The 10,389-nt window shown below is 66.6% G+C and overlaps 3 protein-coding genes across 3 annotated transcripts; 2 read left to right on the top strand and 1 right to left on the bottom strand.

Annotated features, from left to right (window-relative positions):
- Positions 1-338: 338 nt before the first annotated feature.
- WDR46 (WD repeat domain 46) lies at positions 339-4,359 on the top strand (the record flags this gene model as incomplete). The annotated part of the gene is made up of 14 exons (XM_084501297.1): positions 339-500; positions 1,724-1,836; positions 1,928-2,015; positions 2,105-2,166; positions 2,254-2,358; positions 2,444-2,594; positions 2,672-2,807; positions 2,897-2,996; positions 3,098-3,251; positions 3,325-3,472; positions 3,562-3,656; positions 3,752-3,847; positions 3,941-4,054; positions 4,144-4,359. The coding sequence occupies 14 exons, from the start codon at positions 339-341 to the stop codon at positions 4,249-4,251; spliced, it is 1,632 nt and encodes a 543-aa protein (XP_084357423.1). The 3' UTR covers positions 4,252-4,359.
- A 1,082-nt stretch (positions 4,360-5,441) lies between these two features.
- On the bottom strand, positions 5,442-7,026 carry B3GALT4 (beta-1,3-galactosyltransferase 4; the record flags this gene model as incomplete). The annotated part of the gene is made up of 1 exon (XM_084501295.1): positions 5,442-7,026. The coding sequence occupies exon 1, from the start codon at positions 6,372-6,374 to the stop codon at positions 5,442-5,444; it is 933 nt and encodes a 310-aa protein (XP_084357421.1). The 5' UTR covers positions 6,375-7,026.
- A 1,457-nt stretch (positions 7,027-8,483) lies between these two features.
- Positions 8,484-10,260, top strand: PFDN6 (prefoldin subunit 6). Its single transcript, XM_084501252.1, has 5 exons — positions 8,484-8,538; positions 8,633-8,703; positions 9,697-9,767; positions 9,865-9,989; positions 10,059-10,260. Exons 2-5 carry the CDS (start codon positions 8,640-8,642, stop codon positions 10,165-10,167), a joined length of 369 nt encoding a protein of 122 aa, XP_084357378.1. The 5' UTR covers positions 8,484-8,538; positions 8,633-8,639; the 3' UTR covers positions 10,168-10,260.
- Positions 10,261-10,389: the final 129 nt, after the last annotated feature.

Genomic DNA, 10,389 nt, shown 5'->3' with positions numbered 1-10,389 from the left:
TGCCCTCAACCAATATGGCCGCGGCGGCTTTGCCCTTCCTTGCCCTCAACCAATATGGCAGCGCCGGCTTTCCCGTGCTTTGCCCTCGACCAACATGGCCGCGCCCGCTTAGCCCTGCTGCCCTCAAGCAACATGGCGGCGGCTCAACGCCTCCCCGCCTCGCCCGCCCGCTACAAACATGGCGCCGCCGCCTTCACCCCGCCCCCCGACTTGGCTTACGATTGGCCGCGCGGCGGGGCTCCCCGCCTCCTGATTGGCCGAGGCGGGGCTCGCCGCCTCCTGATTGGCCGCGGCTCGCTTGGCGCCGGAAGGGCGGGTCCAAGGCACACGCGGCGGGGATGGTGGCGGCGGCCGGCGGGGGGGACGCGGCCCGGGGGGCCCGGGCCCGGCGGGGGGCGCCTGGGGGGGGGGCCCCGAGGAAGCGGGACCCCTTCCCGGGGGGAGCGCCCCTGCCCCGGCCGCGGGTGAGGCGGTTCCTGAGGGGGTCGGAGGGCAAAGAGGTGCGGATGGGGGGGGTTGGGGGGGGTTTGGGGGGTCCTGGGGGGGATTTAGGGGAGCTTGGAGGGGGGTTGGGGGGGCTCGGAGGGGTTTGGGGGGGCTGAGGGGGAGTTTGGGGGGGTCTGGGGGGGCTTGGGGAGGGGTTGGGAGGGGTTTGGGAGGGATTTGGGGGGGCTAGGAGGGATTTGGGGGGATTTAGGGGGGGCTGGGAGGGGTCTGGGGGGGCTTGGGGAGGGATTTGGGGGGGCCTGGGGGGGCTGAGGGGGGATTTGGGGGGGCTCTGGGGGGCTTGAGGAGGCCAGGACGGACTTGGGGGGCTTGGGGAGGGGTATGGGGGGGGATCTTGGGAGGTCTGAGGGGTCTGGGGGGGGTTGGGAGGAATTTGGGGGGGCTGAGGGGGCTGTGAGGGGTTTGGGAGACTCTGGAGGGGCTGGGGGAGGGATTTGGGGGGGCTCTGGGGGGCTTGAGGAGGCTGGGAGGGGCTTGGGGAGGGATTTGGGAGGGATTTGTGGGGTCTGAGGGGGCTGGGAGGGTTTTGGGGAGGGTCTGGGGGGCTTGGGGAAGGGTCTGGGGGTATCTGGGGGGGCTTGGAGAGGGATTTATGGGGGCCTGAAGGGGCTGGGAGGGGCTTGGGGGGGTTGGGGAGGGGGTTGGGGGGGCTTAGGGGGGGATTTAGGGGGTTGAAGGAGAATGGGAGGGGTTTGGGGGGGATATTGGGGGGTCTGAGGGGTCTAGGGGGGTTTGGGGAGGGGTTTGGGGAGGATTTGGGGGGATTTGGGGGTTTGGAGGGGCATGGAAGGGGTTTGGTGGGCTTGGGGAGGGATTTGGGGGGTGTCTGGGATGCTATGAGGAGACTGGGAGGGATTTGGGGGGGGTCTGAGGGGGCTGGGAGGGGTTTAGGGGGGAATTGGGGTCTTGGGGAAGGATTTGGGGGGCTTGGGGTGGGGCTGGGAGGGAGTTTGGGGAATCGGGGGGGCTTGGGGAGGGATTTGGGGAGGATCTGGGGGACTTGAGAAGGGATTTGGGGGGGTCTGAGGGGGCTGGGAGGAGGTTTGGGGGAATTGGGGGGGGCTTGGAGGGTGTTGGGGAGGATCTGGGGAGGCTTGGGGGGCGATTTCGGGGTGTCTGCGGGACTCGAGGAGTGCCTTAGGGGGGTCCTGGGGATTTTGGGGAGGGATTTGGGGGTCCCATCTAACACCCCCCCCCCCAAAAAATTTTCTCCCAGCCCCGCGCCCGCTCCCAGCGCCTGCGGGGGCAGCTGCAGCGAGCGGAGCACAACGAGGAGGCGGCGGCCACGCGGGCAGCACGCTCGGAGCTGCTGCTCCCCGAGGAGCCGGGGTGAGCCCCCCGGGTGTCCCCCCCGTCGATGTCACCCCCCCAGTGTCCCCGTGTCACCCCCACGTCCCCTTTTTTCCCCCCCCCCCTGCAGCTTTTTGGAGGCTGATCCCGGCGAGGACACCTGCACCATCACCCAGGGGGACATCGCCGAGGCCGTGGACATCGCCAGCGCCGCCAAGGTGAGGAGGGGACGCTTTGGGGACACTTGGGGACATTTTGGGGACACGGGGCGGCAGCCAGACCTCACCCCTTGCCCCCTGCCCCGCAGCACTTCGAGCTGAGGCTGGAGCAGTTCGGGCCCTACCGGCTGGATTACACCCGCACCGGGCGGTGAGCGGGGGCTCTCCGGGGGGTTTTTTGGGGGGGGATTTTCTTGTCACCCCTTTGTCACCTCGCTGTCCCCTCTCTGTCCTCCAGGCACCTGCTGCTGGGGGGCCGCCGGGGCCACGTGGCCGCCCTGGACTGGCAGACGAAGGCGCTGATGTGCGAGGTCAACGTGCTGGAGACGCTCAACGACGTGGCGTGAGCAGGCAGCGAGCTTCCACCCCCTGACTTCGTGTCCCCAAAGCGTCCCCAAATCGTCCCCAAATCGTCCCTGTCCCCGCAGGTGGCTGCACACGGAGACGATGTTCGCGGTGGCGCAGCGCCGCTGGCTCTACGTCTACGACAACCAAGGGCTGGAGCTCAACTGCCTCAAGTCCTTCCCCGGCGTCCTGCGCCTGCAGTTCCTCCCCTACCACTTCCTGCTGGCCACGGCGGTGGGTGAGGCTTTTGGGGACACCGGGGGACATTTGGGGGGGGGGTTTAATGCTCTTCGTGTCCCCCCCGCCCCCAGAATGAGAGCGGCTTCCTGCAGTACCTGGACATCTCGGTGGGGAAGGAGGTGGCGGCGCTCTGCACGCGCGGCGGGCGCTTGGCGGTGATGGCGCAGAACCCGGCCACCGCCATCGTGCACCTGGGGCACAGCAACGGTGGGCGCCCCCCCCTTTAACCCCCCCACCCTTGAAAAACTTCAGAAACCCCCTCAAAAACCCTCATTTTCCTCCTTTTTTTCCCCCAGGCACGGTGACCCTGTGGAGCCCCAACGTCAAGGAGCCGCTGGTGCGGATGCTGTGCCACCGCGGGGCCGTGCGCGCCGCCGCCGTCGACCCCACCGGCACGTGAGCACCGGGGGGGGGGCTTTGGGGACCCCCACAGCCCCCCCAAACCTGGAAATCTCGGTTATTCGCCCCCCCACGTCCCTGTTTTTCCCCCTTTTCAGGTACATGGCGACGGCGGGGCTGGACCGCAAGCTGCAGCTGTGGGACCTGCGCACCTACCGGGCGCTGCGGGGGCTGCTCCTGCCCCTGGGCGCCTCCGAGCTCGCCTTCAGCCAGCGGGGGCTGCTGGCCGCCGCCTGCGGGGACCTGGTGCAGGTGGGACGGGGTGGGAACCGCCCCGATTTTGGGGTTTTTCCCTCCTCTTCAACGCTTTTCCCCCCCTCCCCAGGTGTACCAGGCGCCCGGCGGCGAGCTGAGCCCGAAGCCTTACCTCTGCCACCGCCTCTCGCGGCCCCCCCAGGGCCTCCGCTTCTGCCCCTTCGAGGACGTCCTCGGCGTGGGGCACGGCGCCGGCTTCAGCAGCTTGCTGGTGCCAGGTAGGGGCCGTCCCCGCGGCCCTGCGGCCCCTCTCCTTGGGGACAGAGGGACAACGACCCCCCCCCGTGTCCTATTTTCCCCCCCCCAGGTGCCGGCGAGGCGAATTTCGACGCGCTGGAGAACAACCCCTACCGCAGCCGCAAGCAGCGCCAGGAGTGGGAGGTGAAGGCGCTGCTGGAGAAGGTGAGCAGGGACGGGGAAGGGGGGGTCTAAAAGGACATGGGGACCCCCCTGGGGGGCCGCTCACCCCCTTCCCGTTGTCCCCGTTGCCCCCCCAGATCCCCGCCGAGCTGATCACGCTGGACCCGGGGCAGCTGCAGCGCGTGGACACGGCCACCATGGAGCAGAAGCGAGCGGAGCGCGTCGAGCGTCTGGTAGGGGGCTGGGGGCAGCTCTGCTGGGGGGGCAGAGGGGTTTGGGGTCACCCCCTCACCCTTTTATGGTCCGTTTCTCCCCCTTTTTCCCAGGGTTTTGACCCCCAAGCCAAGGGCAAGTTCCAGCCGCGGCGGCGGGCGAAGGGCGGCAGCTCCACCGGGAGCCTGCTGCGGCGCAAGAGGAAGGTGGCCCACGAGCAGCAGCGGGTGGGTGTCCCCCCCCCTGGAGTCCTCCCCCCAAAAAAAACTTCAGATTTGGGGTTCCTGATGTGTTGTGTGTGTCCTCCCCCCCCCAGGCTGTCATCCGGCAGAGCGTGGAGCAGCGGGAGCAGCAGCAGAAGCAGAGCAGGACGGGGCCCCCCCCGCAGCGCACGGCGCTCGACCGCTTCAAGAAGCAGGGATAGGGACACTTCCCCCCCCTCCGTGGTGTCCCCAACGGCTTGGGGACATCCCTGCGGGGCCGGGACACCCCCATGGGGCGTCCCCTTCTTTATTAAAGCCTTTGTACCCCCCCCCTTCTGAGCCCACTTTTGATTTTGGGGACCCCCCAGCCCTGCGTCCCCGAGCACCGCGGGTGTCACCGTCCTCATTTTATTGCCCAGGACATCGGCCACCAGCACAGAGGTGGCCCCGGGGCCAGTCCTTGTCCGCACCACCTTGGGGACAGTCCCTGGGTGCCAGCACGGCCCCGTCACTGCTGCAGCTCCGGCACCGGGCCACGTCCTGGTCCAGTTGTGTCCCCAAATGGTCCCTGGGGAGGTCACAGCTCCTGGGGCACTGCGGTGACGTTTGGGGCCGTGTCCCCTCGCTGCTGCAGCTCCCGGAGCACCGTGCAAGGTCCTGGTCCCCGCTGCACCCCAAATAAACTTTTGGGGTTGTGCTGCTCCAACTCCTCGAGGACATGCAGCACCTTGCAATCTTTCTCCTCGTTGCATCTGCAGTTTTATTGGGTGCAAAGCCCGGCGCTGCTGCAATTCCTTGAGCTCCTGGAGCACCGTGCAAGGTCCTGGTCCTTGTTGCACCCCAAATTATCCTGGGGGGGTCGCAGCCTGGCACCGCTGCAGCTCCTGGGGCACACGCAGCACCCCGCAGCCCCTTCCCATGGCTCTGGGGTGAAATTTGGGGCCGCGTCCCAGCGCTGCTGCAGCCCTGCACCACCTCCCCGTTGCACCTGGGGTTTTATTGGGTGCTGCAGCCCGGCTCTGCTGCAATTCCTTGGGCTCCTGGAGCACCGTGCAAGGTCCTGGTCCTTGTTGCACCCCAAATTATCCTTGGGGGGGGTCGCAGCTCAGCACTTCTGCAGCTCCTGGGGCACGTGCAGCATCTCAGAGCATCCTCCCAAGGGATTTTGCTGCACCTTGGACTCGTGCAGCACCGCAGCAGCCCCCTCCCCATTGCACCTGGGTTTTTTTTGGGGGGGTTTTGGGGGTGCTGCAGCTCCTTGAGGCCACGCAGCACCTCGCGATGCTTCCTCCCCGCTGCGCCTTCACTTTTATTTGCTTCTGCAGCCCCCCCAACCCCGTGCAATGCCCCCCTTACCCCCCCCTACCCCAAACTCCCAGCCCTTTTTGCGCCCCCCCCCCCCAAAAAACCCTCAGCCCCACAGCCCCTGCAGCGCAGCCAGCGCCTTGCAGCGCAGCACCCCCAGCACCCGCTGCAGGGGGCTGCAGGCGGCCGCCCCCCCCCGCGCCAGCTCCCAGGCCCTCCTCAGCTCGGGGGGGCGCAGCCGGTGGGCGCTCAGCAGCACCCCCCCGTAGCAGCAAGGGTCCAGGGGGAAGCGGGCGGCCCCGGCCATGCGCGCCGAGTGCCGGGGGGCCAAGCCGGCTCGGCGGGCGCACAGCCCCACGAAAACGTCCTCGGGTCCCACGGGGGGGACGCGGGGGGCGACCTCCAGCACCGCCAGCACCGCCGGGGCCGAGAGGACGTAGGCGCTGCCGCTGCAGTACGGGGGGAAGGCGGCGGCGGCGTAAAGGGACGCGGGGACGTGGTGGCGACCCCGGGGGTCCCGCTCGGGGCGCACGCGCCAGTGGACGCGGCCCAGGTAGAGGCGGGCGGGGGTCCGCCAGCCCCGCAGCAGGGTCAGCAGCCCCGGCACGTGCACGAAGGCGTCGTCGTCGGCCTTGAGGACGAAGCGGGCGCCGGGGCAGCGGGCGGCCGCCCAGCCCAGCAGCAGCAGGGTTTTGCGGGTCAGGTTGGCGTAGGTGTCGGCGAAGGCGCCCTGCACCACGTCGCCGTGCCGCCGCGCCTCCTCTTGCACCGCTGCGCCCACCCCCTCCACCCCGTCCCCCTCCACCGGCACCCCCAAGCCAAAAAGGGTGCGGGTGGGGAGCCCCCCAGAGCCCCCCCAGGTGTCCCGCACCGCCTGGCGCTGGGCAAAATGCGCCGGGGCGCTGGGCACCAGCAGCAGCAGGAAGGGAGAGGGGGCCCCGCAGCCGGGGGGGGACACGAGGACGGGGACGCCGGCGAGGACGGGGAGGGGGGCGCTGCCTGCGGGGCCCGTCAGGTTGGAGGAGGATGCGCCGAGCATGGAGCTGTCGCCCCTTGGGATGCCTGCGGCCGCTGCATTGTTTGCAAGGTGCAAACTGTCTGCAAGGCCTGCACCGTTTACAAAGGATGCACTGTTTGCAACGTGCAAACTGTTTGCAATTTCTGCACCGTTTGCAATTTCTGCTCCGTTTGCAATTCTTGCACCAGCTCCAAGGCCTGCTCCGATTGCAAAGCCAGCATCATTTGCAATGCCCCCGCCGTTTGCAAAGCCCACAGCATTTGCATTGCCCGCATCACTTGCAAAGCCCACACCGTTTGCAATGCCTGCAGCATTTGCAAAGCCCGCATCAATCGCAAAGCCCACACCGTTTGCAATGCCCACAGCATTTGCATCACCCACATCATTTGCAACGGCCCCACCTTTTGCAAAGCTCCCACCATTTGCAAAGCCTGCCCCGTGTGCAAACCCTGCACCATTTGCAAAGCCTGCACCATTTGCAAATCCCACACCATTTGCAAACCCCGCTCCGTTTGCAAAGCCCCCACCGTTTGCAGGACCCACATACCTTGCAATGCCCACACCTTTTGCAAACCCTGCCCCGTTTGCAATGCCTAAACCGTTTGCAAACCCCGCACCGTTTGCAATGCTTAAACCGTTTGCAAAGCCCCCACCGTTTGCAAACCCTGCCCCACCTGCACCCCCCGGCTCCTCCTGGCCCCCCCGCTCCAGCCCCGCGGCCAGCAGTGCCGCCAGCAGCTCCTCGCTGCCGCCGCTGCCCAGCCCCAGCGCCAGCCCCAGCAGCAGCCCCAGCCCCAGCCCCAGCCCCGCCGCCCTGCGCACCGCCCGCCGGCCCGGCCGCCGCCTCCGGCACATCCCCGCCGCTCCACGGGGGGGGCGTGGCTTGGACGGGGTGGGCGTGGTCTGGCCGGGTGGGCGTGGTCTGGGAGAGGGGGCGTGGTCAGAGCGGAGTGGGCGTGGCCAGAGCTGATGGGGGACTGAGGGAATCTATGGGGTGGGTGTGGTTAGCACTGGGTGGGCGGGGCTGGGGCTGGAGGGGCGTGGCCTGGGCTGGTGGGCGTGGCTTGGGTGAGTGGGCGTGGTCAGAGCGGAGTGGGTGTGGTCTGGGATGGTGGGGGGCTGGGAGGGTCTATGGGGTGGACATGGTTCGCGCTGGGGTGGGCGGGGCCAGAGGGTTGGTGGGCGTGGCTGGGACCGGGGGGCGTGGTCTGGGTGGTGGGCGAGGCTTGGGCGGATGGGCGTGGTCAGAGCGGAGTGGGCGTGGCCAGAGATGTTGGGGGACTGAGTGAGTCTATGGGGTGGGCGTGGTTTGCGCTGGAGTGGGCGGGGCAAGAGGGTGGGTGGGCGTGGCCTGGGCGGGTGGGCGTGGCCTGGGGTGGGCGTGGTCTGGTGGGGGTGGGCGTGGTCAGAGAGGAGTGGGCGTGGCCTGAGCTGATGGGGGACTGGGAGGGTCTATGGGGTAAGCGTGGTTTGCACTGGGGTGGGCGGGGCTGGAGGGAGGGTGGGCGTGGCTGGGGCGGGAGGGGCGTGGTCTGGGTGGTGGGCGTCGCTTGGGTGGGTGGGCGTGGTCAGAGCGGGTGGGCGTGGCCAGAGATGATGGGGGGCTGTGGGAGTCTATGGGTTGGGTGTGGTTAGCGCTGGGGTGGGCGGGGCCGGAGGGAGGGTGGGCGTGGCTGGGGCTGAGGGGCGTGGCTTTGGAGTGTGGGCGTGTCCTGGGATGGGTGGGCGTGGTCAGAGCGGGTGGGCGTGGTTAGAGAAGGTGGGTGCTGCTGCAAGAGGGGGAGAGTCTATGGGATGGGTGGAGCTAGGGAGGGGTGGGCGTGGTTATCAGGGAGGGCGTGGCCTAGTTTGTGGGAGTGGTCAACGGAGACGGGCGTGGTGAGTGGGTGAATGGGCGTGGCTATAGGTGGAAGGGGCGTGGCCTGAGCTGGGGTGGGCGTGGTCATGGCAGGGGCGAGTGTGCGCGGGAGGGGGCGTGGTCTGAGATGGGTGGGCGTGGCTTGAGGGTGGCGGGCGTGGGTTAAGTGAGGGCGTGGCCGAGGTGGAAGGGGGCGTGGCCAGGGAGCGGGGCTGGCGGTTGAGGCGCGCGCAATGCGCATGCGCGGGGGGCGGGGTTTGTGTCACGTGGGTGGGGGAAGGGGCGGGGCCTGCGCGGAGCCGGCGGGGGCGCGGGGAGCGCCGAGAGGTGGGGGAGGGGAGCGGGGAGGGGATGGAGGGGGGCCGGGGGGGGGTTTTGGGGTCCCAGCGGTGGCCGTGACCCCCCCTGTGCCCCCCCCCAGCCCAGCCATGGCCGAGCAGATCCAGAAGAAGCTGCAGGGGGAGCTGGAGAAGTACCAGCAGCTGCAGAAAGGTACGGGACGGGCAGGGACCCCCATAACCCCCCCATATCCCCCCCATATCGCCCCCACAACACCCCATAACCCCCCCATATCCCCCCCATAACCCCATAACCCCCAATAACCCCCATAAAGCCCCCACAACGCCCCATAACCCCCCCACGGCCTCCCCCCCCACCCCTTAGCGCCCCCATAACCCCCCCAGCCCCCCCCAAACCCATAACCCCCCCCCATAACCCTCTCAAGCCCCCCCCAACCCCCTGTACCCCATTAATCCCCCATAACCCCCCTCTGTACCCCCCCTGCACCCCATAACCCTATCAACCCCCCCCATACCCCACAGCCCCTTCTTTACCCCCTCCCACCCCATAACCCCCATCTTCACCCCCCCATCCCCTATAACCCCCATTTTCTCCCCCATACACCCCATAACCCCCCCATAATCCCCCCCATACCACATAATCCCATCATCTCCCCCCCATAATCCCCCTTACCCCCTCCATACCCCATAGCCCCCTCTTCACCCCCACCCCATAATCCCATTATCTCCCCCACCCCATAACCCCCATCTTCACCCCCCCACACCCCATAACCCCATTTCCCCCCCCATACCCCATAATCCCCCATTTTCTGCCCCCCATAACCCCATTTCCCCCCCCTGTACCCCATAATCCCCCCATAATCCCCCCATCACCTCTCCACCCCATAACCCCCGTCTTCCCCCCCATCACACCCCCCATCCCCTATAATCCCCCATTATTCACCCCATAACCCCCCATGACCCCCCCAGACCCTATAACCCCCCCCCATACCCCATAACCCCCCCCACACCCCCCCATACCCCATATCCCCCCCCACAGCCCCCCCCTCCCCACCCCACCCCCCCCAACCCCATATCCTCCCCCATAACCCCCACACACACCCCCTACACATCCCATTACCCCCCACACACCCCAATTTTGGGGCAAAAACCCCCCAAATTTTGTGTGCCCCCCCCCAAAAAAAAGACCTCAGCAAGTCGGTGGCGGCGCGGCAGAAGCTGGAGGCGCAGCTGACGGAGAACAACATCGTCAAGGAGGTGAGCACCCCAAAAAAAAAACCCCAAACGACCCGAAAACAACCCCGAAAAAATCAAAACACCCTAAAAAGCCTGAAATCGCCCCAAAAAAATACAGGAGCTGGAGCTGCTGGACGACACCAACGCCGTCTTCAAGCTGATGGGGCCGGTGCTGGTGCGGCAGGACATGGAGGAGGCCAGGGCCACCGTGGCCAAGCGCCTGGCCTACATCACCGGGGAGATGTGGGTATCGAGGGGGGGGCTCAGGGTGGCCCCCCCCCCCCGGTAATTAACGCTAATTAACCCCCGCAGCAAGCGCTACGAGCAGCAGATGCAGGAGATGGAGCAGAAGGCGGAGCAGCGGCGCGAGGCGCTGGCCAGGCTGCAGCAGGACCTGCAGCGGGCGCAGGGCAAGGGCTGAAATGGGGGGGGGGGGGGCACCCCCAAAACCCCCCTCCTTTAAAAAAAAAATCATAATCATAATAAAAAAAATAAAAAATAAATAAATAAATAAAAAAATAAAAATTAAAAAAAATAAAAATTAAAAAAAATAAAAAATTTAAAAAAAATAAAAAAAATAAAAAATTAAAAAAATAAAAAAATAAAAAAAATAAAAAATTTAAAAAAATAAAAAATTAAAAAA

Source organism: Aythya ferina, assembly GCF_964211825.1.
Source record: "Aythya ferina genome assembly, chromosome: 30".
In the NCBI taxonomy this organism is placed as follows: Eukaryota; Metazoa; Chordata; class Aves; order Anseriformes; family Anatidae; genus Aythya; species Aythya ferina.
The sequence above is the reverse complement of the archived record's forward strand: the minus strand, read 5'-3'. Positions and strand labels throughout refer to the sequence as shown.

What these genes read in the sequence shown, in the direction of transcription:
- PFDN6 (XM_084501252.1), top strand. Translation starts at nt 8,640, where the DNA reads ATGGCCGAGCAGATCCAGAAGAAGCTGCAGGGGGAGCTGGAGAAGTAC. An exon ending in AGAACAACATCGTCAAGGAG is followed by an intron (nt 9,768 to 9,864) that starts GTGAGCACCCCA and finishes AAAAAAATACAG; the next exon opens with GAGCTGGAGCTGCTGGACGA. An exon ending in GCCTACATCACCGGGGAGAT is followed by an intron (nt 9,990 to 10,058) that starts GTGGGTATCGAG and finishes TAACCCCCGCAG; the next exon opens with CAAGCGCTACGAGCAGCAGA.